The following is a 27,350-nucleotide window of genomic DNA, read 5'->3' as shown; positions in this document are numbered from 1 at the left end:
GGCTGCAAAAGTTTCCGCACTCGACGAGAATACCGGAAAACAAGGAAAAAGTTGTAATTGTTGTTGAGGTAAGATATTTGTAAGAGGAATTTGTGTTTATAGAGAAAATACATCATTGATGAAGTGGCCGCACTTTAACTTAAAGGCGCCGTCCATGGACTCGGGCTTAGCCAGGACATTTTAACCGCAAACGGATTGCAAATTGGCGATATGCAAATGTGGCCAACGGTTCATTATCGCAAGTGCCGCACCGCAACACTTCAGTGCGGAGTGCACTCGGATATGCGTATATTCCGGCCATATTCATATCCTCCGAACCTCCAAAAGGCGGCCGTTTGACGGTCATGAGCTGCACTTCCGCCAACGGCCATCGACATTTTTACGTTAATTAGTCCGGCCATTAAGGGCTGTCGTATTTCGAGTACCAGAGTTCAGCTGGTTAAATCGCATGACCTGCTGCTCGCAATTAGCAAACCAAAATGATCTTAATGGGTAATCCGAAACCAGCTAGCTGATTATAGGATACGCTTCACCGCCAGCCAAAGACAAACAAGCCCAGTGCAAGTATCGGTTTGTGAGCCGAAATCAGGTGAAACCGATATGAATGCGGATACATTTGCAGTACGTGTAACCATGCCCCGATTGCCAACTGGCATTCCACACCAGAACCCAGCATCCAGCAACCATCGTCGTCGTTTTCGTCATCACCTGGCAACCGCCCATCTAACGAGACATCAAAGCAAGGGCAGCCTTCGATTTGATTTGTTTCTGGTTTCGGCTGCCAGGATTCTGGTTCTCATTCTGGCTCTGGTTGTTCGGCGCTGGGGACCAGCGTATCTGGCAGATACGTGTTCTCCTTAGATGTACGTGTTGCGGATTAAATGAGCCGCAAAATTCGGTTACATTCGCCTGAAATCAATACTACGGAGAAAGTTTCCACCTTAAAGAGATCTGTTGGGGTGAAATGGTTTTAGGGTCAGGCAAACGGGGTGTTTGCGTTCTTACTGGGAAAACACTCAAGAAACTTTAATTAGAAAGTGTAAAAGTTCGTCAAAATAATGAGGCATTTTCCAGGAATTAATGCTCACAATTCATTTTCCTAAGTTTGAAAGTGCCGGACAGATACAAAGGGGTTGCATCTAAAGTATATTTTAAATTGTACATTTTTGTTTATACTCAATTCATAATTTTAGCTCTTAACAGATATTTTTTTGCCCAAGATTTTATCCTCTTTACTTGGACCATTAAAGGCTGTCAGCTGCTGTGCCAGTGGCGGTAACTTATGGCCGTGTTTAATGTGCAACAAATGAAGCAACAAGCCAGAATCAGACCTCATATCCAGATCCCAGTCCTGCCCAGGACATTCAGCCGACAGTTGGCAGTTGGCAGTGGGAAATGCGAATGCATTTATTTATTTTAATTCCGCCACAACACTTCCGTTGTGCAATCAATGCATGCGCAGGCACAATGAGACATATAACCATATGCATACATGTAAATACATATCCTTTTATGGAGGCAGCTCTTCGTGTATGTGGATTTATGCATGTCCTGCTTCCATGGTCCAGTATCCTGGGCCAAGGCAATCGCCGATCACTTTTCGCACACAAAGGCACAAAAACAATAAATGCAAATGACAATGACGATGGCGATGACGATGATGTCGAGGAAGAGCCGCGACAATGCCGCTGTGGATGGTTATAATGATAATAATGATGATGACGATGAAGACCAGGTCCAGGACCAGACGTCGTCCCGCCCGCCAGACGCCATTATTGCCCCTGGGGCCACGCCCCCCCGGGGTCGGCCATGAAAAAAGAGGCGTATGCAGCAGACGCGAAATGCATTAAAAATTCACAATTTGCAGATTATTTTTAACGATTTTAAATACACATAAAAGTGGCCCTGATGCTCGGGTCGCGGTCTGCCCAATGGATCACACACGTATAGTCTGGTCAGGGGTTTTTCGGATTCTGGTTCCGAGTTCGGGATTCTGGCCACCGAGCGGAAGTTGCAACAGCAGCAGCACAGGGCGGAAGTTGAGCTGGACAAGTGGATGTTTTAGGCAGCACCGGCAAAAGATACTAGGCACACGGTGTGGGTTATTCAACCCCAATCAACGATAAATGCAAATACTCGCAATTAAATTTGCCAACTACTGGGCAATTCGCATTCATTCATGATCATGCTACCCGCATGAGATGAATAAACGAAAAATTAAGTAGCATTTGTATACTAAACTAATTGAAAGCCATGGAACGACAATTTTAATAGCTAAAATTGCAAGGGATGTACGGAAGTATTGCCAAATATTAGATTGATTTTTGGTTGATTTATTTTGGATTTATTTAAACATTTTGATAATTAGAAATATCAAATAAAAACGGCAGATTTAAATGAATGCAATTGTTCTCGCCTTAAAATCGGTTTTCTGAAATCAACGAACTCAGCCACCGTTTCCATTCCCCCAGTTTCAATTATAGTCCACAAACAATGCAAACACTCGGCATTTAGCCAATGAATTTAATCAATTTCAATTTTGGATCAGCTGAATTCCCAGTGAAGCCAGTCGAAATCCGACTCGAAATCCCAATTTGGGGAATATCCGACCAAAAGTTCAACTCCTTGAGAACTGCGCCAAGGCGAATTTCCCTCCAGCTAAGAAAAGCTGATTGCCATGGTTTTCATTTGTAGCTGCTGTTGTTGATTCCCTTTCTATTATAATAGTTGTTGCTGCGGTTGTTATTACGCGCTGCACTTTAATTACACACTTGTGGTCATTTAAAATTATTTCACTGTAGTTGCTCAGCGGCAGCTGCCACAGAATCCACGTCCCCCTTGTTTCAGCCAACCTTCCAACCGCCCAAATGCCCAACCCACTTTCTCGCCATTTTCGTTTGCTCATTTCCCCCAGCTTATCTGCGGAATGAATACAGAATAAAGTCCAAAGAAATGAAAATGAGAATGGCAAAGTTAACACTTGTTAAACTTTCAACGAGATCGTACTTCTTCTTTTCGCTGCTGCCGCTATTGTTGTTCCGAATTTTTTTTGTAATTTACTCGAGGGGGTGTAAGCGACAACAAAGTGGCCAAGAGCCCGGGCGAATAATTAGCCAAATAACCGTGGGGCATAAGTTCAAGTGCAACAAAGTTTTGCGCCACTAAAGCATAAGCAACAAAGTTGCCACCAAGTGAGAGACAAATCAGCCGAGGTAAGATTAGTATGAAACTAGTTCACGGTATTGTCGGACTGAAATGCAATGCCAAATGCCAACATGTTGCCGCAGTCGCATCTTGCTGGCCCGTCTTGACCCGGCCAACATGTTGCCGGCCCAATTGACAGCAATTGCAAAGGCGCTTGGCATGCATCGCATGTCGCCGGCGCAAGACTTCCCAAACCCATAAATTGTTTATTGCCCAGAAAGGTGGGCCGCGGGGATCGGGCATTTATATCTGCCATTTAACACTCGCTCCTCGGGCAGCTGAAGTCTTTGCCCAGCTTTGCTGCGTTTGCGTTGGCGTTGATGTTTTGCCGACTTCGCTGCCGGTTGACAAATGTGCCAGCCACATGCGCCGCTTAACTAAGAGTGTTGGCTTAGCCGGCCGGGACTAACCCACGTTAATGGTCGGGAGAAGGGAGAAGGAATGGTGCCTTGGCTATCAGGTTTCTACCTACCTCGATGCCGACCAATCAATGCGGCAAACGTGCGAAGTTAATTCACATCTAAATGCGCTGTTCCAGACAGCCGCAGATCTGAAGGAATACAAAACTGAACGGATGGTTGGCTATGTTATTAAAGTTGTCTAAATAGCTTCAATATTAATAGACTTAAACGGGAAAGCCTTTAAGAGCAACATTTTTGTACAGTACCATAAAATGTTAGCTATAAAATAAATGAAAATTACTTTTAATTTCTATTACTTCATATTTAAATGGTTAAAAAAACATTAAACATTAAAACATACATAAAAACTAAAGGTAAAAATTAATTAAAACAAGTCCAAGTGTAAGCAACTATAAGAGTATTCTTAGCTTCTCATCTTTAAATTTACTTTCCCTTGAGTATCCCACTTGTTCAGTTGATTTATTGAACAGTTCTGCTGAATGAGACTTCAAATTACTGCCTCTGCGATTATGAAATTGCAGTTAGAGCCTGATTATCAAATGGCTGTATGGAAATGGTTAACGGATATTGAATAAACCACTCATGCCTGCCATCGGTAATATACAAGAATGCCTGGAGTGAGGGTGCCCCCTGTTGGCTTAACTGATACTAAGGCCAACCGCAGCAGACACCACGAAACGATGATGCCGTTCCCCCAGCGCCAGAAAATCCCCTTTCAGAACCTTTTGGAAAACCACAAGCGTCCACAGCTGCTGCGCAATGGCCCAAGGCGAAGTGGCAACGTGCGAGGGACTCGCGACTGTCAAATTAAATTAATAAACACAACAATTGGCAGAGGCGAGTCCTGCCAGTCCTGCCAGCTCTGGCCAACTGTCCACTCCCACATTTTCGAGGGGAGCTGGGATGGGGTCATCCTTCGTGCCACAATGTCTCGATGGCGTTGGCAATTGTAAATGAAATTTTTATCAAATTGAGTTTCGGGCAACGGCACTGCGGCAAAGACTCAACTTTTGGCATGCCCCCGGCTATAACGATATCACCCTCCCCCTCCCTAACCCCACCCTCATCAGCCCCTTCTCCCGTCTCGGGCCAGAGCATTTTGTATTAATTACAACATAGCCAGCGGTATTGGCGCTCAAAAAGTTTCAACATAATTGATTTCGTTTTTATTCTCGCTTTCTCCGGCGGCCAGCGAAAGCTTTACGGTCATGGCGTGTGCAGTACATGCATCCTCGAGTAACCAGCCCTTTCCATCGATGCCGATTCCATCATTAAAGTGCAAATAAATTGATTGAATTATTGGCTGGTCCAGAAGATGCGTCCACTGTGCTGAAATTTACTTTTTAATTTACTCAGAAAGCCGGGCAAAAACGAAAAACAATTGATGCGGCTTAGTAAGGCTGTCACGGTTGTAGACTTTTGACTGCCTCTTAATTTATATAAGAAAAGTGCATATAACAGAATATGTTTCATGAAATAATTAGGTAAAATAAAGTGATGCTGCACACATCATACCTACTCTTTATTATCACTTTAAATCTTAATGTTGTAAAATTGTTCTTTTGCATTAGATATGAGTATGTGAGGTAAAAGTTAAAATAAATATGGAAAATCCTATCAGCAATGTTCATTTTTCAGTTGACTTTTAAACTTTATTAAAGAACGTACAATTATATGGCTCAATTTCATACAGGGTATATAAGCAAATGACCACCAGATTGGTTTTATTTTGTGTTGGTTTTTACACAGTTTTTTTTTTTGGTGGACTGCTGGACTGTTGGACTGAGCACATTCTGCTATCATTGTCCTGCGGCAGTGCGTTTGGTTGGGTATTCCTTTTTGCCCATCCACAGATTGAGTTACGCCCGCTTGTCCTTTGCAACTGGCGTCGGTGTCCTTGTCGTCGCCTATCAGTCGCACTCGTCCGAATCGGATTCACGTCCTGGCAGGGGGATCCTGCGATGGCTGCTCTCGGCTTTTCCCTTTGGGTGGCACTTTGGTTTGGTTATTGAAAAATCGGATATTGCGTATTTTTTAATTATGAACGAGCAGACTGGATATTAAGTCCCATTTGGATTTAAATTTAATTAAACTTCACTTTGGCCGTTTTGCCTTTTTCTTGGTCTTTGAGGTATTGATAAACGAAAGCCGGTCTTATTTCAACAGCTTAAGCATTAAATAAACTTTAAAGCTGTGGCAACGCAAGGCATCTTTATCCAAACTGAATTTCTCCTGATTCCCAGGACTTGTGCATACATGCAGAAGTATTTTAACCCGCTCGAGTAGTGGAAAGTCCGTTGAACAAATAAACTTGAAAATACATATCATAAATGCATAGTTTTCGTTCTTTTTTCGGGGCGACTGCCAGACTTTGCTATTCATGTTTGGCCAGACGCTCGAAGGATCAGGGGCCATGGAAAGGACCCAGGGACAATGGGAAGGACCAATGGCAAGGACAAGCTGCTCGTGCTGGTGCTTCTTCGACTGCCACTGCAGTGGCAAGCTCAAAATTTTAATGATATCAAATACATACGAAGCAGAGCCATGTGTGTATCTGGGCACAATGCAGTCGGCATTAAGTGGAAAAGGATGCGGCAAAGGATACACTCACACATGCCCAGGGATAGGCAGACATGCATGCGTAGATTTTATGTATTTGGCTCACGATTTAAGCTGCTGAGGAAAAGGAGAAGGAGCCGGAGCCGGAGAAGACATTCGCTGCGGCATGAAATCCGACAATGCAAGTGTGTTCTACCCACAGGATATGCGCCAAAAGCAGCCGACAATCAAGCCAGCCCGAAATGATGTACTTAATTCATCGCAGCCTCCTTTTTCCGTGCCGTTCCTATTTAATAAACTGCATGCAGTTTTCCGCTCTGCTCTGGCGAAATGCAAACGAAACTGCGAGGAAGGGCGGCAAAAATCCTTGGCGCTGCCACCAGCTGCACCGCAGGAGTCTAGAGTCTAGACCTTGACGGCCGCATCGCCGTCCTTGTCGACGGTGTCGACTCCGATAAGCATACGCCCTGTGGGCGCGCCAGATATTATAATACGTGGCCATTATCCCGGCTCTGCCGGCGATAAATCACACCGGGACATCTTTGTGTGCCAGCAGCAGACGCAACACCATTGCAGACCACCAGCAGTCCACCAGCACCGAGCGAAAACTTGGCAATCAAAATCTCAAAAAAAATTTATTTTTTGGAAATTATCATTTGAAAACAGCTTGTATAAAAATTGGTTTACATTACATTACAGATTATTTTGGACTTAACTTAAGGGTTACAATTTAAGATTTTTCTGAGGGTGTTAGAGCTAAATCCATCGAAAAGATTGGAAAGTGAAGCAGTTGGAGTCGGACCGGTATTTAAACTTATTCAACAAATTCTTTTCACTTGATTTTAGTTGAACCCAAAAATTTTATTTCATTGACATATCTAGCCTTTACTAGCCTTTACAGAGCTAATTTAAATTATAAATTAGAATAAATTTCACCAACCTAGTGGTAATAAGAGTAGTGGTAGTGGTAGTACGACCAAAAAAGATTATTTTGAATTTTACTTCAGATTTAAAATGTTCGTTTTTTTTTTTAAGTGTAAGAGCTAAATCCATTGAAAAGGTTGCCCGGGAAACTGGAGCAGTTGGTGTTGGACAGATGGAGCTGTGCTCGCCCAGCAGACGTTTGCCTGGCCATATCTGACTCGCTGCATCGCGGGCACGCTCATAAAATGTTGCGCCTGCTTACACCCCGCCATCAGATCTACCAACCACCCCCCTTCCCCAGGGCCGACAAATTTGCTTAGAATTTCAAAATGCAAGCCAGACAATGGCCGCAGACAGTAGGAGATGGACGGAATGGGGATGCGCTGGCTATGAAAAAGAAATGAAAGCCGAAAGTGGAGAGTGGAGAGTGGAGAATGGAGTTGGTGCACAAATTGTTAGTCGGGATCTGCATTATTATTATTATTACAGTCGCAAGTTCAAGTTCATGGTTGACTCTGGAAATGGAAACCCTCGTAATGGGACATTGAGAGACTGCCGGATAAGAAAGAGGGGCACACACAGAGTAATGACTGGTTAAAACAGCTGTGGTCATGAGGACTTTCTGACTTTAAAATAGCTTAATATAGTTTTGAGGATCATTTTGTCTGTGACTACCTCTTCCCAAAGATTTTTGTTCATTAAGCTAGTTATTGTCTGAACTTAAATCAAGACCGTAGGAATCGAATTTCCCCATGCTCATCCCAAAAGCAGCTTATGTCGAATTTCACTTCAACCCTAGGCCTCCATGATTGGCTCTTCTGGGACAGCCAGTTCATCTTGTCACAATGCCAAACTCATCGCTTCATGGGATCTGCTCGGCTGACTGTTGGCCCTGGCGAAACTTTTGAATAATTCCGTGGACATTCAGCAGCATGCTCCATTGGAGCCCGCCCCAGAATGCACCGATGCCAGCCAGGACTGATCCCCGAGCCCCATCCGCATCCACACGGCACCTCCCACTCCCTCGGACCGTTTTATGGCCATGTCCGTGTCTGCCGTCTGCTCTCGTGGCCTTCAGACGCTCATAAACAAGCGACACAAGTTGGACACTGCCAGAGCAGCATCATCAAAAGTGGGTGGGGCGGGAAGTGGCACTGAAACTGGAACTGGTACTGGGCGGGACTGCGACTGGGATTTGGCGGAAGGACTCGCGCGCGGGGGCACCTAATGTGCTGGGCGTGGCTCTGCATTTATTCGTGTGTAAAATTTTAATTGAAATATATATTTAAGCAGGGAAGAGGCGACAGCGACGAATGTCATTTGTATCTGTAGCTGTAGCTGTATCTGTATCTGTCGCTGTCCGTGTATCTGCATCTCGCAGATGCGGATGTGGATGCGGATGCGGATGAGGATGAGGATGCGCGTGTGCCTCGCTAATGTTTTCATTTGCATGCGAAGGACATCAGCCCGGAAGCGAGTTTATATGCAAATGTGTCCTGTGATTATCGAGGCTGCCCTGAAATGTCTGTTCCTGCTGCTCCTGCTCCTCCTCCTTCTCCTCGTCCTTTTGTCCATGGGTGTTAACTATTTGTTTCTGTGCGCAGATTTTGTTTGGCTATCCTGGGGCGTGTACTTTTGTCTAGCCATCAGCACTCTTAAAAAAGTGGCAAAACTGAAACCATTTTAGTGTGGCAAATTTAAAAGTTTACTTAAAGCGTTGTCTACTTGGCCGGCACATAAGTTTGCCGATTTTTGGAGATATCAAGGGGCAACTGGAAGACCGCAGCATTGGGCCAGGGATTTTCATTTTCGTAATTTTCCCCAACGGCACAGAGTGCTACATAAGTGGTATCGAGCCGCTTGCAGGCGCTTCCCGGTCGAATCGACATCCGGTAAACGGGCCGCTCCACGAAAAGATCCGTACTGAAGGCGCACACGAAGATGAAGTAGTGGACGGAGTTCAAGGTGAATCGCATCGCCGAGCAGCCCACGTGGGTATTACGGTCTGCCAACAGCAGCAAGGCCTTGGCGGTGCCACTGGAATTAGTAAATGATTAGGAGATGCAAATAGAATTTAAGTTAATTAAGAGGGTGTCTTCTCTGATGGCAAATACCTTTTCTCCAACGTAGTCGGCATATAAAGGGCCATTTTCATATTGATGTTGTCCACGTACTTGGTCCAGTCCTGGATTGTTCGTAGCATCAGCTCGAGGTCCTCGTAGTCGTTCAAGTTGCCCTGGTAGTAGGTGGATCCCAGATTGGTTCCGACGTAGTAGAACTCCGGTGAACTCAGGCAGAACTTCTGGGCGGAGCAGGTGATGGCCGCCAGTCGGGCCAAATCCTCCAGATCGTTGGAGTAACTCAGCCGGGACATTCGGGCTGCGGCTGCCTTCAGGTACTTCTGTTGCCCACTGGCCGTATAGTTGCGAAACTCGTTGATGGCGTTCAGTAGCGCATTTCGGTATCTCGACATAGAAATAGTTTTGGCATTTGGCGGGCACATTATGCTGTATTTCTATTGGATCAAGTTATTTAACGGGCTAAGTTTCTACAAATGCAATGGTTATCCGCTCACAGATGGATTGTTGCAGGCTAGGTTATTTATTCCACAGTAGGGCATCTGACAGTAGTCGATTAACTCGCTCCATCCAAGGGAAAACCATTCGAGCAGTGCTACGAGTATCAACCAATAATGCTTCATTATTGCTCAAAGAATGCCAGTGTTACTGAGAATGTTTGCCTATTTATTGCTACGCTCTAAAAACGTATGAATAGTTTTTTTCCAAACTGCTCCACAAAATTAATATGCCAAATCCCATAATATTATATTCAAACAATTCTAATGAAATTTTGTAATATAATAGTTGCCAGCGCCTTTTTCACACCTGAAAGCTTAAATCGTGAGATAGTGTTACCCTTTCTAAGTAAGTTTGTTATGTACACCATATGAAACTTTTGTAATAAAAACAATGGGTGTCTGTTTTCTTCAAAAGCCTTTCAAGTCGATATAAATAGAAATGGTTAAGGCTGTGGAGTGTGTCAATCGAACAATGTCGTTAGGGATGTGCTCATTAAGAGCACAGCAGTTGGTGATATTTGAAAAATCCATTAGAGACGCCTGTCCGTCGGCCACAACCGCAAGTCAAGTCCTGCCCCGCCCCCGCCCCCTTTTCCTTTTACTTTTACTTTTACCGCTTCCGCCCTTCTTCTGGCCAGCTCAAACTTAACGCTCCGCGTGGCATAAAATTTCTATACAAAAATTTATGTTAAAATTAATGAAGAGCTCGTCGCGGGGTGTGTCCGGGTGTGGGGGTGTTGAGGTGTTAAGCATTAAAACGAGACCGGAAAAATGTAAATTCCCAATGCCTGGAGCTCTGGACAGGCACAGGGACAGGGACTCCTGTTGACCCAGGCCGTCGACTGGGCCGCAATGAATGTCATTTGGATTAAGCGTTGGATAAGTTTTTAATTTATTGTGCACACAACACAATGTCTGCTAGTCTATGCTACAGTTGGCGGATCCGCCAGGTTAAGTGGGGGTGTAAGTGCAGGTTATCTGGGCGTGCTTATCGGAGCGTTCCCATCGCGGCCACGTGCCGTGTCCCACGCTCAGGAATACGCTGCCAAGCACTCCGACTCCCGCTCCGCTTAGTTCAGCTTGAACTGGCTGGGCTCGGTGCCGGAGTGAAGGACCAGGTGCTCGGGCGTCATCGGTGCGGTGAGGGTCACCCACGACTTGGGCACGCCGGCGTCATCGCGGGCTGATTGCAGAGCCTGCTGCAGGGCAAAGGCCACCGCGATGGACAGACAGATGGCGGGCTCACCAGTAGCTAAACGAAAAGGAATCGCAGTTAGGTTGGTTTCTTGACCACGTTCGTGCCAACTCACCCTTGGACCTCATGAAGCCCGCCTTGTTGGGGCTCTTGGGCAGCAGCTCGATGCGCAGATCGGTGGGAATGTCCTTCGCTCCTGGCGGCTTATACGTCCAGGTGCGATTCGAGAGGCACTCGCCGGTCTGGGGATCCACGATCACCTGTTCGCTGGTCCAGTAGCCGAGGCCCATCATGAAGGCGCCCTCGATCTGGCCTATGTCCACGTTGGGGTTCAGACTCTCGCCAGTGTCCTCCAGGAGGTCCACCCGCCCCACAATGTAGTTACCCGTTAGCACATCCAACTCCACCTCCGTGAGGCAGAGGCCACACACGGAGTACGGATCCATGTCGCCCTGCTTGCACTGGTCGCTGGCGATGAGGTTCACCTTGCGGTCGTAGGCCTCCTTGATGAGTGCCTGCCAGTTCTGCGGCTTCAGCTCCTCCCGCAGTGGCTCCAGCCGCTGGTTTAGGGTCTCGCAGGCCTTGCGCACCGCAAAGCAGAGGGTCTCACTGCCCACCGCTCCTCCGGTGACCATGGAGTTGGCTCCGTTGATGGTGTCGCTGGCCTCGATGCGCACCTGCTCCATCGGAATGCCCAGGGTGTGGGCCACCACCTGCGAGATCTTGGTGTTCATGCCTGGCGGATAGAGATTCATAGTTTAAGACTGCGTTTTTTATTGGTCTTCAGCCCTAACACTCACCTTGTCCCATTTCAATGCCTCCGTGGGAGACCACCACGGTGCCGTCGCTGTGGTAGATGGCCACGGTGGCTGGGTATTGTCCGAAGTAGCCGATCTGGTACTCCATGATGCACAGCCCCAGTCCGCGCTTGCGCCAACGGTTCTCCTTGTTGTGGGCAATGACCTCCGCCCGGCGCTCCCTGTACTTGGTGCTCTCGAGGAAGCGAGGCATCATGTCGCCCATCTTGTGGGCGGGCAGCAAGTTGGCAAAGCGCACATCAACCGGGTCCAGTCCGGTCTCGAAGGCGATGTGCTCGATGATGTTCTCCATCATGGCGATGCCCTCGACGGAACCAGGAGCACGGCAAGGGGTGTTAGTTGGCGAATCGGTGTAGACTAGGAAGCCATCCAGCTTGTAGTTGTCGCTGAACTCGTAGCAATTCTTGGACAGCATCACGGTGTGTCCAATGGGCGATTCGTTGGACAGGTAGCCGGCATCCTCGTAGAATCGGCTCACTATTCCCGAGATCTTTCCAGACTTCTGCACAAAGAAGTCGTAGTCGCAGTGGAAGGCCCAGCGCTTGCCCAAACCGGTCATGATGGACTCCAGCGACTGGACGAATCGAATGGGCCGGTTCAGCTTGTGGGCAGCCACGGCGGCAGCGGCGGCGGCCACGTTGCAGCGAGTGGCCTTGCCGCCATAGCCTCCTCCGATGCGACGCGTCTTCACCTGCACCTCGTTGCTCCTCAGGTTGAGCACGTTGGCGATGCTGTCCTGGGTGAGATCCATCCACTGGGTGGCCGCGTACACCTGCATGCCGCCCTCGAATGGCAGCACCACCGTCGTCTGTGGCTCCATGTAGTAGTGGTACTGCAGACCCATGTCCAGCTGCCCGGAGGAACTCACGTCGAAGGACTCCTCCAGCTCGAGGACATCGATGGTGGACTTCACCTTCTGCTCGATGCGCTTGTTGTTGCCAGCTTGGGATCCGGCCTGGTCCAGAACGTGCTTCAAGGTGGGCAGCAGCTCCTCCGCCTCGCCCTCGTAGCTCAGTTTTACCAGCTCGGCGGCCCGATTGGCCAAGGCGTTGGAGCTGGCCAGGATCATGCCCACCGGTTGGCCATAGAATCTAATCACGCCCGTGGCAAAAAGCTCCTCGTCTTGGCCGAAGAAAAAGTCATCCCTGATCTTGGGCCCAATGTAGTTGGGACCCGGAATGTCGTTGGCATCCAGATAGGCCACCACTCCGGGCAGATCTAGAGCTGGCTTCGTGTCCACATTGGTGACCTTGGCGCCAACCTTCTTGGCGGTAACAAATGCCGCCCACAGCTGGTTGTGCTGGGTGGGCAGATCGTTGGCGTAGGTGGCTTCGCCGGAGCACTGGATCATACCCTCGTGCTTCTCCGTGGCCTTGGTCACCGGATAGTGCTCCTGGAAGGTCTCGAAGCTCTGCTCGCCCCTGGACACGGGCCTTACGAGGAGGTTTCCTCCTGTGAGGAATCGACTGGCCAATCCCTGCTTGCGCTGGGCCGCTGTCTTCAGGAGGAACTTGTAGAAGAGACCACAGGCCAACTTGCGACGATAGATGGGAGAGGCATCCGGTAAAATGGCGTCGGGCTGGAGCAGGGTGGAAAGCTGTTCAAAGGCCTTGTCCACCAATCCGTTCTCGAAGGGATTCTTTCCCAGGATCAACTTCTCAATCGCCGTGGCATGCACGAACTCGGGATTGATTCCTCCGAAGCAAAGGCGTGCTAACTTCACCTTGGAGTCCCCTGTAAATTCCAGGAGGAACGCCGCGTTTACGTAGGCATGGGCGTTCTGGGCACGGGGCATAATCTGTGGGGAAAAAGACCATTAATAAATAAAAAAACTTACTATGCTGCTAAAAAGCCTTGTTTTAAGCTTATCAAGTGTTAGAGGGATCCATAGATTGCATTTCAATACTCTTTTTACATTTAGGAATATTTAATAGCAATATAAACTCTTGTTAGCACTATTATTGAATAGACACTCTATTCACATGCACCACTCCATGTTAACTGTCAATAAAACTCACCTTGTAAGAGTCGAATGCAAAGCGCTCCTTGGGGTACGCGGACAGCACCAGACCCCGGATAATCTTTCCCTCCATAGGAGCGCCCAGATAGCTGGCTAGGGTCACAGTCTCCTGCTTGTCCACCGCCTCCTGGACAATCACACGGGCGTCCAGGGCCTCCAGAACGATGAACACGTCCGAGGGGAACTCGGGGTGGACATGCTTGATGGTCAGGTTGCCCGCCAAGGTGCCGGCCTGCAATAATGCGAATCATGTTCATAAACAAAGTGTACTCAAGGCAATTTTAGAGGGGGACTGATTAGATAGGACTGGAGGGCTTACGGGTGATAGCACCACTCTGATTTGATTTGACTTACGTTGCGCACTGGGACATTGGCGATCCAATCGAGGTGTTGCCACACCTGGGAAAGGTACTCGAATCCCTTGGTTTTCTCCAAATGTCGGCACAGCTCCATGGTCTCGCTGAGGCTCAGATTACCTCCGAGGGTTAGGGAGGAGTTGTCGGGGCTCAGCTTGTAGCCCTTGAGCTCGGCCAAGCCGGATACATCGATGAACGCCTTGATATCCTGTCGACGTCTGTAGACTCCGTGGGCAGTGTTGCCTGCCACCAGCATGTAGGGGAGCTTATCCTTGACTGCACTCTGTAAGGCGGCAAAGAGATCCCCCAGATTCGCTGGCCAGCTCCAGCGACTGCCGTCCGGATACAGCTGACTGCCCTTCGGCTGCTGCTTCTTGCAACTGCCGGAGCAGGTTTGGCCCGTCTTGGGGCACTGCTTGGTGCTCAGGTCCTCGATGTCCACGCACTCAGCCGGCACCTGGATGTTGCTGTCCACGGCGAAGGACTTCATGGCGTCCAGGATGGGGCGATAGCCGGTGCACCGGCAGATGTTGCCCCCGAAGGAGTTCTCCACCTCCGCCATGGTGACCTTGCCGCCCTTGGACTTCAGCAGGCCGTACATGTTCATCACGATGCCCGGCGAGCAGTAGCCGCACTGGGTGCCGTTCATCTTGGCCAGTCGCTGCTGGATGGCGTGGTAGCCGGTCCGCTTGTTGCCCAGTCCCTCGGAGGTTGTCACCTCCAGGCCCAGGCAGGTGTTCAGCAGCGTGAGGCACGAGTTGACCGCCCATGTGAGCGGCTCCCCGGACTCCGGATGCAGTCCGCTCAGGGTGACGACGCAGACCCCGCAGCCGCCCTCCTGGCACATGAACTTTGTGCCCGTCAGTCCGGCGTGCTCCCGGATAAAGGTGTTCAGCGAGATATCCGCCGGCAGGGCAGCCAGATTTACTAGGGGGAAGAGAAAATGGGGAATCAGAGGCCATACAGTTGAGGTCTTATCTTATCAGGTTATTTAAGTAGTCACAACATGTTAAAACAACCTTTTTTAATATCTACCGCTCGTAAACAAATTAATACTGTCCTGTAATGCAGCCTGTAAGGACTAATCAAACTGCAAGTGTTTACTCTTAAGTGTTTACATTCAGAAATCGCTAAAAAAGTAGTTTCACAAAGTAAGTTTGCAATTTAGCATGTCTGTAAATTAAATATCTTATACCCAATTGAGTTGTGTGGTGTTAATTTATGATACTTGAAACGAAAGTGGAACTTTTCCGTGTAAGTAAACAATTTATTATTAGGAACAGTGTTGGGTATAGAATTCTCCTTCATTTGAAAACCTATTCTTAAGAATTACTAAAATAACATTTCGGTATTTGATAGTTAGATAGTGAGGGCTCAAAGTTCAAACTATGATGCCCAATTAAAAAAAACTTTTTGGTCAAAATTCAGCTTAAATAACACAAAATAGTATGTCATGCGTAAAACTTTTTCGGCTGAAATGATTATCAGTTTTGCCGCAATTTAATAAGATAATAAGAAAACAGGGTCACAACAATGTTATTAGTAATTCACAGAGCAGAGTTACTTGTTTTTCCCACAAATTAATTTAACTAGCCGGTATTTCGTAGTCGAATTTCTCGATGCTGATGTTTCGTATACAATCTTGTAGATGACAGCCCCATCAATCGAGTCGGCAATTAACTGCCCACACACGCATACACACCTTCGTGGCCTGTGCCGTTGATTGTTATTGTTCCAGCCATTATCTGTTGGTTATATAAGTCCTCGAACCACCGCCAGTGAATTGTTGTGAAATTAGGTCTAGCCTTTCTCGTCTTTATTTGAAGCCAATGTTCCAAATATTAGTTCTCAAGTGGGTTCTGGAAACAATGGTATTTCACCATGTGAGGAAGGCAGGTCTAGTTGTCCGTTGGTGGCGAATTCCACGCCGATCTACGAGCGACTGTGGGTAGGGCCTTCCGGGCTCCCGTATATAACCGTTCTCCGGACCCCGAAAGAGAATCTCGCTTTCCAAGTTCAAGTTCACCTGCTCCCGCTCTTAACTACCGTGCTCTCGTCCGCGCTCACCATTCAGCATTAGAGCATAAAAACACTCAAAAACTTTATCTATCGCCCGCTTCCAATTACGCTCACTCTCTCAAAGTGGAGAGCGCTTTATCAGTAAACAGTTTGTTTGGACGATTTTGTTTTGCCGAGTTTTCTAAACAATACAAGTTAATGGAATAATGACTTGGAATGAACGAAAGAAGGAGGGGGATGTGAACATAAAGTGAACTGGAACGAGCCGACAGCTTTTTTCAACCCATAACTCGTATTCCAGAAAATAACTTCTTATAAAAGCTTTTGTTTTGCTATGCAATGCAATTCTTAATAATTTTAAATCGACAAATAATTAATTGGATGAAAGTAAAGTCAATTAAAGAGAACTTGTACTTTACAATTTTTCGTAACATGAAACTAAGAGTTTTACTCCCAAATTTTAACAAGAATGTATGTAAGTATTTGAATATGTTATTTTGTATTTAAATTCGGTTTTGAGATACAACCATTTAACAGAATACAACGTAAGTCAGATATGCAACAAGCAACTTTTATTGAGATAATCCTTTAAAAACCAAGTACAAAATTCAAAAATGCTCAAGACAAACAGTATACAACTTCATTGCAAGGCGAAAGCCTCTACCTGACTGCCGGCATTCAGCACCACCGTCTCCGGCGTCGTCGGAGCCCCCAGTCGCACCCACTCCCTGGGAAGCCCCGCATCCTTCCTGGCCGACTGGATCGCGTGCTGCATGGCGAAGAGGACTCCGACGGCCAGGCACAGAGCTGGCTCCCCCGTGGCCTTGGACCGCATGAAGCCCACCGGGTTGGGACTCTTCTGCAGCAGCTCGATGCGGAAGTCGATGGGAATGTCCTTGGCCCCGGGTGGGTGGTAGTTCCAGGTGCGGTTCGTCAGGATGCGACCCGTCTGGCGGTCGTAGACCAGCAGCTCGGTGAGGTAGTAGCCCAGGCCCATGGTGAAGGCTCCCTCCACTTGGCCCACATCGATGTGCGGACTCAGACTCTCTCCAGCGTCCTCCAGGATGTCCACCCGTCGGATCAGGTGGTTTCCGGTCAGAATGTCCACTTCCAGTTCGGTGAGACTCAGCCCGTAGATGTTGTAGTTGGGTATGTCCCCCAGCTTGTACGATTCCGTGGCGATGAGGAAGACGGACTGCAAGTAGGCCGCTTGGAGCACCTGCAGCCAGGTGGCCCTTGGTCCCAGTCGTTCCTTCACCGGAGCCAGTCGCTGGTTGAGGGTGTCGCAGGCCTTCCGCACCGCCAGTCCGATCATCTCGCTGGTCATCGAGTTGGCCGTCAGCATGGAGTTGGCTCCACTGACCGTGTTGCTGGCCTCCACCCGCACCTGATCCAGAGGAACTCCGAGCGCGAAGGCCGCCACCTGGGCCGCCTTGGTGTTCACCCCCTGACCGATCTCAATACCCCCGTGCGAGATGACCACCGATCCGTCCACGTGGTAAATTGCCACCGTTACGGGATAGTTAAACGCCACTGTCGTGTTCAGGGGGAAGCTCATCAGGGCCAAGCCGATACCTCGTTTGCGCCATCGGTTCTGGGAGTTGAACAGATTGATTTGCTCCCGACGCTTGCGGTACTCTGTGGAGGCCAAGAATCTAGGCAACAGCTGCACCATTTTGCTTCCGGGCTGGAGATTAGCCAGTCGAACATCCGCAGGATCCAGTTGGCAAGTGAAGGCAATGTGCTCCAAAGCGGTTTCTGTCATTGCAATGCCTGCGAATGGGAAAAGTATGTCATTTTAGCTTGGTACTATAGTTATAAACATATCTAAATGTCTTTATAAAGGTCGTTCCCGATAGTTTTAAACTTACCCTCCGCGGATCCCGGAGCTCGACACCAAGTGGAGCTGGGTGCGTCTGTTCTGATGGCGCTGCCTTTAGCCCTATAGTTCGAGTCGGTCAGGTTGTAAACATTTCGAAGAATTGGCAGCGTTAGAAAGTCCACGACATTCTCGTTCAGATTGCAGCCGGCATCCTCGTAGTAATTATTGGTCAGCATGATGATTAAACCACTGGCTCGGGCACGGAACTCGTAGTCCGAGCGGCATGCCCAGCGTTTGCCGTTGATCTCCATCATGGCCTCTATAGTCTGCACAAATCTGGCCGGTCTTCTTAACTTCGAAGCCACCAAGGCCGCGGCACAGGCCACCATGTTGCACCTGGTGACCTTGGCTCCATAGGCTCCTCCCACTCGTCTAACTTGGAGCTGAACGGAGTTCACACTCACACCCAGCATTTTGGCAATCGATCCCTGGGTGGCATCCATCCACTGGGTGGCACAGAATACCTGCAGGATGTTATCCAAGGGCACCGCAATAGTCGTTTGAGGTTCCATGGTGAAGTGGTACTGCGATTCCAGTTCAAGGATCCCCCTACCAAGGACATCGCCAGGAGCAAGCGGGGGTAACATGAGGGGTTCCAGGTGTTCCTTCTTTAAGCACACAATGCGATCGGTTTGCTTTTCCGCCAGCACTTGGTTCATGCTCGTAAAGACCCTGCGCTGATCCCTGGCATATGTGACCCGCACCAAAGTGGCGGCATAGACAGCTGCATCATGGGTGAGTGCAGCAATCACTCCCAAGGGCTGATCGTAGTACTTGACCTGCCCAGCAGCAAAGATCTCGTCCACCTCAGGGGTAAACTGATCCACAGGAACAAAGTTGTTGGAGCCTGGTATGTCCTTGGCCGAATAGAAGGCCACCACGCCCTTGCACTGGAGGGCAGCGGAGGCGTCGATCTGCTCGATGGTGGCACCTACCCGCTTGGCGGTCACAAAAACGCAGTGCACCGCATTTGAGGTGGTCAGCAAATCGTTCATGTACATGGCCTCGCCAGAGCATTGAATGAGGCCTGAGTAGTAGTTATACAGTAGTTATAAAAAGATAACTCTTAGTAGTTATGCTTACCCTCCAGCTTCTGCACTGGTTGTGTGACCGGATAGTTCTTCTTAATGGTCTCAAAGGATTGGCTTCCCGAGGACAGAGGTCTCTCCAAGAGCAATCCTCCAGAGCGATATCGCTCTCGAACTCGCTCCCTGGGTGCGGTGGCTAGCAGGAACTTGTAGAGCAAGGAGCAGGCCAGGATCTGCCGGTACTCCGGAGAGGCTTCCGGTGGCCGTTCCTCGGGCTGAAGGCTAGCTGGCAGCTGTTGAAAGATCTGTGCAATTGTGGCAGGATCGTAGAGATCCCTACCTGGGAGCAGTTGCTCCACTTGATCGTCGTGTATGTAGTCCGGTCGAATGTTGCCAAAACAAATGCGAGCAGAACGTACAGTCCTGCGCTGTATATCCTGCCATTCAATGAGAAAACCTGCATTCACATAGGCATGAACATTCTGAGCTCTTGGCAAGATCTGTTAAGAATCAAAGTCAAAATTTATAACATCATTTTAGCAATAGCATTCATAGTTCACCTTGTAAGATCTGAATAGGTATCTGTCCTTGGGATAGGCTTTTAAGATGAATCCACCCAACACTAGTTTTGGTGTTGTGTCGCTGAGATAGGACAGGAGTGTCATTACCCTCTGGGTACTGGGATTGTCGTAAACCAGGACATGCACATCCAAAGCCTCGAATGTGATGAACACATCGGAGGGAAATTCGAAATGTTGCTTCTTAATGCTTATGTTGCCCGCCAGTGTGCCATTCTGTTGAAACAATAGTAAATGAAAGTCATCAAATATAAATAGAAAAATTATTCGAAGGCTTACAAACATTGAAAAGTATAGTATACTATAACTTATAAGTTTGCTTAATTGTTTTGAACTCTTATTAATAAAAAAAATTATATATTAAAGCTTTCTGCAAGTGTCAATTTGAAACACTTTTCTCTCTGTGTCTTTGCTACTTAAATTGATTTACTATCTATGATGTGAAAGTAAAATGAGTTTTTAAGCAAAAGTATTCTCTTAACCATTAAGAAGTTGCTTGGTTTTGTCAGTAAATTCGTAACGGCCAATGAGTAAATAACAAAAAATTAGGTAAATAAATAATGTGTTCTAAAAACTTACTTTGAAGCTATGTTTAAAAAAAACTATAATTCATTTACAATTATTTTAAGCTGAATGCTTATATACATTTAAGAAAAAAGAGCATTCACATGTACAACTACAATTATTTTTGCTTATCTTCGTCTTTGTCAAACTCCAAAACGTGTTTGGGTTTTTATGGCTTGCTCTACTCACATTTCGCACCGGCAGATTCGCAATCAGGTTGAAATGCTGCCACAACTGAGCACAGTACTCGAATCCGGGCATCTTGGCGGCCAGCAGAAAAACCTGCATGGCATCGGTGAGAGTGACATTCCCGCCCAGCAGTAGGTGATCCGCCTCGATGCTGTACTGCCTCAGCTCCGGCACCAGGTTCACGTCGATGAAGTGGCGGATGTCCCTGGGTCGCCGGTAAACTCCGTGGGCCGTGTTCCCTGCCACCAGGATATATAGATCTCCGTTTCCCACCTGGCCGAGGGCCGAGAAGAGCTCCGCCAGCGACTTGGGCCAGTACCAGTGGCTACCACTTTGATCCCTCAGCGGAGGTCTCGAGCAGCTGCCCTGGCAGGATTGTCCAGTTCGTGGGCAGAGCAGCTCGAAGGAGTCCTCTATGTCCACACACTCGGGGGGCACCTCTATGTTGCTGTCCACCGCGAAGGACTTCATGGCATCCAGGATGGGTCGGTAGCCAGTGCAGCGACAGAGGTTTCCGCCGAACGCATCCTCCACCTGCGACATGCTCACCTGACCACGATGCTGCTCCAGTAGTCCGTACATGTTCATCACAAATCCGGGGGAACAGTAGCCGCACTGGGTGCCATTCATCTGCGCCAGGCGCTTCTGGATCGGATGGTAGCCGCTTTGTTGGTTGCCCAGTCCCTCGTCCGTCATGATATCCACATCGTCACAGGTGTTCAGCAGTGTTAGGCACTGAAATCACGTTGACAAAAATTTAGCTAAGTTGCAACTTTGTCGATATTGGATCGAAATTCAGTTCTTTAATGGATATTATTCGTGAATAAGAGTATATCAAATATGCATGCATTACAGAATTATATATTTTTTAAGAAAATGTTATTTTTAGAAATTTTCCATTAAAATTCGAACAGAGAAAGTCACTTACCGAGTTGGCTGCCCGGGACTGCACCTCCTGGGTGACCGGGTGGCGCCTGCGGATGACGCAGACGCAGGAGCCGCATCCGCCCTCCAGGCACATGTACTTGGTGGCCGTCAGGTGGAGGTGCTCCCGGAGGAAGGCGTTGAGGGTGGTGTCCGGGGCGTAGTCCGCCGCCTGCACCTCGTAGGGGAAGCCATTAACGTTGAATTTGATGCTCATCGTCGCGGAGTCGTCGCTCGAATGGAGCTCTTTTGGCCAGGCGTTTCTATTTCAAAGCGCAGCTGAAACCAGATTACGCGTTAATAAGGCCAAACGGGTTCGAGCAAATTAAAGTGCCATTAAAGCGGACACCGTGCGAAATATTGCACTTTTTGAATTTACATTTTGTGTTTTACTGTTGGTTGTTTGGTTGATTTCTTGAAAAGCATTTTTTTAATCCATACGTTGGTGGAAAACAATTTTTTAACAAATAAAAGATAAATTAGATTTCAGTAAAGGGCAAATCATAGATATAATGTCGCGTATAAATGATAATCATATTATAAGAGTTACCTCGAGAATATATTCTAATCAAATACCAATTATTTTCTGACTTATATCGTAATGGTGATATATTTACATATATAAAAACCTCAAGCAGTGGTAGAAGTATTAAAGTATATATTTCAAACATATCAATATATGTTGGAGAACAACAATAATAAGTATAAAAAGTATATAAAATGACCTTCCAACCAGAGATCTACTTTAGCCTAAAACCCGCTGCATCGTGTCCTGCATTGACCACCAGAGTTTCTGGAGTTGTGGGAGCTCCCAGCCGCACCCACTCCCGTGGAAGCCCCGCATCCTGGCGGGCGGAATCCAGGGCCTGTCGCAGGGCGAACACCACACTCACAGCCAAACAGCAGGGTGGCTCTCCGGTGGCCTTGGACCTCATAAACCCAGCTCCAGTCGGATTGGGCTTCTGGATCAGCTCGATGCGAAAGTCGATGGGAATGTCCTTGGCACCCGGCGGCTTGTAGTTCCAGGTACGATTGGTCAACAGACGACCCGTCTCGCGGTCGTAGACCAGCTGCTCACTCATCCAGTAGCCTAGACACATGACGAAGGCCCCCTCGACCTGCCCAATGTCTATGTACGGACTCAGGCTCTCTCCAGCATCCTCCAGGATATCAACGCGTTTGATCTGACTGTTTCCGGTGAGCACGTCCAACTCGACTTCGGTGAGGGACAGGCCGTATATGTGATAGCTCTCCATGTCGCCTGACTTGTAGTAATCCGAGGCGATCAGGTTGATGGACTCAATGTAGGCAGCCTGAATGGTCTCCACCCAACTGGCATCCTTCTTCTTCACCGGCTGCAAGCGGGTGTTGAGGATCTCGCAAGTCTTGCGGACCGCATAGCACAGACTTTCACTGCCCACAGCTCCTCCGGTGACCATTGAGTTAGCCCCGTTGATGGTGTCCGAGGACTCAACCTTGACAAAGCTCAAGTCGACTCCTAGGGTATAGGCAGCCACCTGAGCCACTTTTGTGTTCAAACCTATAAATGAAGGGGAAATTAATGGAAGTACACCTGTACCAGGGACTATCAACTTTACCCTGTCCCATTTCGATGCCTCCATGGGTAACCACAACCGTGCCGTCCACATGATAGATGGCCACCGTAGCCGGATACTGTCCAAAGTAGATGATGGGATAGTCCATCACAGCCAGTCCGAGTCCCCGTTTCGTCCAGCGATGCTTGGCATTATGCGACTCAATCTCCTTCTTTCTCTGTGCGTACTCTCTCGACTCAAGAAATTGGGGTAACAATTCGGACATCTTGTTTCCCGCCGGAATGTTGGCCAGTCGCACTTCGGCAGGATCCTTTTGCACCTCGAAGGCAACGTGCTCGATTATGTTCTCCATCATGGCGATTCCCTCCACGGAACCCGGAGCCCGACACCAAGTGGAACTGGGGGCATCTGTGAGCACAGCATTGCCGTTGTTCTTGAAGTTCTCTCCATTTAGGTCATAGCAATTGGTGGCCGTGAAGGTCGAGTGACCCTCGATGGGACTCTCGTTCGCATTCCAGCCAGCGTCCTCGTAGAAATTGTTTGTCAAGCCCACAATCTTGCCATTGGACTTGACGTGACACTGATAGTCGGAGCAACAAGCCCATCGCTTGCCATTGCAATCCATCATGGACTCCAGCGATTGGACGAATCGAACGGGACGATTCAGCTTGTAGGCAGCCAGTGAGGCAGCACAGGCCACCTGGTTGCCACGGGATATCTTCGATCCATAGGCGCCTCCCAATCTTCGGACCTTTAATTTAAAGCGAAGGTTATTACAATGTGATATACAATAAAAATAAAGTTAGCCTTACCTGCAGCTGCACATCCTTTGCCTTCACCTGTAGCATATGAGCAATCACGGACTGAGTGTGATCCATCCATTGTGTGGCCGAGAAGATCTTTAGTCCGTCCTCGAAGGGAATGGCCACAGTTGTCTGGGGCTCCATGGTAAAGTGATACTGCAGACCCATCTGGAAGATGCCCCTAACCTCTTTGTCAGGTTGATCCGTGAATTTGATCATCTTTGAGTCCGAATTGGTTACAGGCACAATGCGGGATTGGTCCGGAGTAGAAGCTGCAAATACATCTCCCAAGCTCGGAAGCAACTTAAAGTCCGAGCTGGGGTTGCTGTAGCTGATCCTCACCAGCTTTGCAGCACGTTGGGCCTGGTCAGCAGTCAGAGCCACTATTACGCCCGCTGGCTGTTCGGAGTGGCGCACCAATCCCGAGCAGAAGATCTCCTCCACAACGTAGCCAAAAGTGGGCTCACAGAAGGTGTTCGTTCCGGGAATGTCCTTGGCAGAGTAAAAGGCCACCACTCCGGGCTGCCTGAGGGCTTCCGAGGCATCGATCTGGTCAACAGTGGCTCCCACTTTGGTGGCCCCCACGAAGGCACAGTGCAACGTGTTGGAGGTGGTCAGGACATCGTTCATGTAGGTGGCCTCCCCCGAGCATTGGATCATGCCCTCCACCTTTTCCACAGCCTGAGTGACCGGGTAGTTTTGCTTCTGGGTCTGGAAAACTTGCTGGCCGGAGGATAGAGGTCGCTGTAGGATCTGGCCTCCACTTCGGAATTTTTCATTAACCTCCGCTTGGGGAGCGTGCTTAAGCAGGAACTTGTAGAGCAGTCCACAGGCCAACTTGGATCGATAGACGGGACTGGCCTCGGGCAGCACCTCATCTGGCTTAATCAGGTCTTCCAATTTGGTGAATGTCTGCTCCACCATGTTGCTCTCATAGGGATTCTGACCAACCAGCAATTTTTCAATCACTGTAGCGTGTACGAAGTCGGGACGAATTCCGCCAAAGCAAATGCGGGCAGACTTCACCTTGGAGTCGGTTTCCAACTCCAGGAGAAAAGCTGCGTTGACATAAGCATGGGCGTTCTGGGCACGAGGCATGATCTACGAAGGGGATGTTGTATAAAGCAAAATAATCTTAAGTTTATAAAAATATCGTACCTTATAGGACTCGTATATGTACCTATCCTTCGGATAGGCAGGAAGAATAAATGCCTTGAGCAGCTGTTTCCTATCACTTGTACTTAGATATTCTGACAGGGACATTTCCTTTTCGTCAGTGGCGCTTTTTAAGGCCAGAACTTTAACGTCCAGGGCCTCAAAGGATATGAAGATGTCCGATGGAAACTCGGGATGCTGCTTCTTAATCGATATATTACCGGCCAAAGTTCCAGACTGAAAGAAAAGCGAATGAAAATACTGTTCATTCATACAAGAAGATATTTACATACGTTTCGAACTGGAACATTAGCAATCAGATCGATATGATTCCAAAGGACCTCCAAATACTCGAATCCCGCTTGCTTAGATGTGGTGCGAAGGATTTCCATGGTCTGGGTCAGACTGAGATTAGCTCCCAGCTTCAGTTGCTGCCCTTCGGAGCTGTGCTGATGCAGCTCCTCCACTCCGTGGACATCAATGAAGTGCTTGATGTCGGTGGATCTGCGGTAGACTCCATGAGCCGTGTTGCCAGCCACCAGCATGAACTCATCCGAGTCCTTGACCTTTTCCAGGGCCTCAAACAGTTCGGTCAGATTCTTGGGCCAATGCCACTGGCTTCCGTCGTCGTAGACCAAAGTGGATGGCTGACAGCTGCCACTGCAGGGCTGCCCTGTCCTTGGGCAGTTTCGAGCCTTCAGATCCTCAATATCCGCACACTCTGCCGGAATCCGAATGTTGCTATCCACGGCAAAGGACTTCATGGCATCGAGAATGGGACGATAGCCGGTGCAGCGGCAAATGTTGCCCCCAAAAGAGTTCTCCACCTCCGACATGGTGACCTTCCCATCGTGCTGCTCCATCAGTCCGTACATGTTCATCACGAATCCGGGTGAACAGAAGCCACACTGGGTGCCGTTCATCTTGGCCAGTCGCTTCTGGATGGGATTGTAGCCGGTGCGCTGGTTTCCCAGTCCCTCGGCGGTCACGATCTCCAGCTGGGCACAGGTATTCAGCAGAGTGAGGCACTATAAGTGGGTGAATCATTAGCGATCAACTGGATTAAACGCGTTTGGGGACCTGTTCTTACCGAATTGACGGCCCAGCTGCGCTTTCCATCGCGCACCACACAAATGCAGGCGCCACATCCTCCCTCCTGGCACATAAATTTGGTGGCCGTAAGCTGGGCATGCTCCCGAATAAAGGTGTTCAGAGTAATGTCCGGGGGGAAATTGGTTAAGTTTACTGCGGAATAAAAGCGGTGATGATTAGATGTTGTGCTTAAAAAAGTTATTACAAGTTTAACAACAAAAACCTGTCTGTAATCCATTAACAATGGGAATGCAATGTACACTTTAATTGCCTGTTGAATTTTAATTGCCTGTTGGATTTTAATTGCCTGTTGGATTCAGAAATATATGCAACGCTTGCTATCTTTATGTGATCTTACTGCCCTTATTGTCGTGTGCCTAGCGAAAATAATGATAGCTTAGTTGCAGCTCCTTTCCAAATAAATTTTTTTTCTAATTCTAAGTCCTAAGATACAATCAGTCCTCTAACTGTATATGTATAACCCTTAATAGATCAATGATAAGTAAAAAAAACATCACCATTTGCCAGACACTTATGGTTACAGAATTGTGAAAAAAATTTGACTTACTCATTAACAAATAAAATGTGCTTACTGTTATGAATTTAGCTCACCTGCATACGATACCCCGTTGATAGTGAATTTCGTAGACATTCTGCTGCTGTTCTCAACAATAACAGGGCAACAAAAACTCAAATGTCAGCTGCTGAAGTGTTTTTTCTATAAATAATTCAATTAGTTGTGACACTGGCTGAGGTTTTCCATTATTTTCCGTTTGTTGCTTACTTTTGGCTCCGGTCGCTTCGACTGCCGTTGCTCAACTGATCGAAAAATCACGTCTTGGGCCCGTTCTCCGTTTTTTAGATTGCAATTTTCTCGGCTGCCGTAGACAAACAAAAACAAAAGTTTGTTTCGACACACATGCACACTCCGTGTGAGCTAACAACGGTCTGAGTAGATTTTCGAGCTTGACGATCGACGTTAATTGCAGATTGGGGACTGGTTGCTCCTCGATCGCGAACCTCTGCCTCACAACTGCCGGCGCCGGATTCAGCTTGTTGTTTCGCCACCCCATTCACCGGCCGAATTTGGCAGCTGTGAAGTAGTCACGATATTGGAAAGAATAGCTGAAATGAAATCGGGGAAAAGGGGCATGGCTTCGGCATAGGAGAGCTTTGCATACCCTACCAATTTACAGAGTGATTTTGTAAAAACAAAATACATTCCGAAATTGGTTGTACAAAAACGTATTTTCAACTCTAGGATTTCTTCATTTTATTTTTTTGAAGTTTACAATAAAAATAAAAGAGTAACGTTGAAAAGAAAACTTATACTACTATATTCTAGAGTACTAAAAAAAAACGCTGAATGCAAAAACAAATTATGCTGACGCAAAAAAAACCTATCAGAGCAGGCCTTTGTTTAATTTAAGCATTTATGTGTGTATGTATGTATTTTAAATGCATATAATTTGTCTGGGCTTTAA

General features: G+C 47.9%; 4 protein-coding genes across 4 annotated transcripts; all 4 read right to left on the bottom strand.

Annotated features, from left to right (window-relative positions):
- Nucleotides 1–7,290: 7,290 nt before the first annotated feature.
- Nucleotides 7,291–10,407, bottom strand: LOC128259923 (tabinhibitin 7). Its single transcript, XM_052992562.1, has 3 exons — nucleotides 9,685–10,407; nucleotides 9,224–9,624; nucleotides 7,291–9,146 (listed from the first exon to the last, which is right to left on the bottom strand). The coding sequence occupies exons 1-3, from the start codon at nucleotides 9,808–9,810 to the stop codon at nucleotides 8,831–8,833; spliced, it is 843 nt and encodes a 280-aa protein (XP_052848522.1). The 5' UTR covers nucleotides 9,811–10,407; the 3' UTR covers nucleotides 7,291–8,830.
- A 148-nt stretch (nucleotides 10,408–10,555) lies between these two features.
- On the bottom strand, nucleotides 10,556–16,032 carry LOC128259913 (uncharacterized). Its single transcript, XM_052992550.1, has 6 exons — nucleotides 15,779–16,032; nucleotides 14,075–15,003; nucleotides 13,719–13,952; nucleotides 11,683–13,498; nucleotides 10,998–11,618; nucleotides 10,556–10,939 (listed from the first exon to the last, which is right to left on the bottom strand). Exons 1-6 carry the CDS (start codon nucleotides 15,816–15,818, stop codon nucleotides 10,758–10,760), a joined length of 3,822 nt encoding a protein of 1,273 aa, XP_052848510.1. The 5' UTR covers nucleotides 15,819–16,032; the 3' UTR covers nucleotides 10,556–10,757.
- Nucleotides 16,033–16,670: 638 nt separating this feature from the next.
- Nucleotides 16,671–21,673, bottom strand: LOC128252581 (uncharacterized). The gene is made up of 6 exons (XM_052980376.1): nucleotides 21,265–21,673; nucleotides 20,337–21,071; nucleotides 19,566–19,799; nucleotides 19,061–19,505; nucleotides 17,967–19,004; nucleotides 16,671–17,868 (listed from the first exon to the last, which is right to left on the bottom strand). The coding sequence occupies exons 1-6, from the start codon at nucleotides 21,475–21,477 to the stop codon at nucleotides 16,736–16,738; spliced, it is 3,798 nt and encodes a 1,265-aa protein (XP_052836336.1). The 5' UTR covers nucleotides 21,478–21,673; the 3' UTR covers nucleotides 16,671–16,735.
- Nucleotides 21,674–21,877: 204 nt separating this feature from the next.
- Nucleotides 21,878–26,913, bottom strand: LOC128252582 (uncharacterized). Its single transcript, XM_052980379.1, has 8 exons — nucleotides 26,652–26,913; nucleotides 26,479–26,584; nucleotides 25,865–26,019; nucleotides 25,068–25,802; nucleotides 24,778–25,011; nucleotides 23,629–24,720; nucleotides 22,859–23,567; nucleotides 21,878–22,800 (listed from the first exon to the last, which is right to left on the bottom strand). Exons 2-8 carry the CDS (start codon nucleotides 26,516–26,518, stop codon nucleotides 22,001–22,003), a joined length of 3,765 nt encoding a protein of 1,254 aa, XP_052836339.1. The 5' UTR covers nucleotides 26,519–26,584; nucleotides 26,652–26,913; the 3' UTR covers nucleotides 21,878–22,000.
- Nucleotides 26,914–27,350: the final 437 nt, after the last annotated feature.

This window comes from Drosophila gunungcola, chromosome 3R (genome assembly GCF_025200985.1).
Source record: "Drosophila gunungcola strain Sukarami chromosome 3R, Dgunungcola_SK_2, whole genome shotgun sequence".
In the NCBI taxonomy this organism is placed as follows: domain Eukaryota; kingdom Metazoa; phylum Arthropoda; class Insecta; order Diptera; family Drosophilidae; genus Drosophila; species Drosophila gunungcola.
This window is presented reverse-complemented; position numbering and strand designations above follow the sequence as displayed.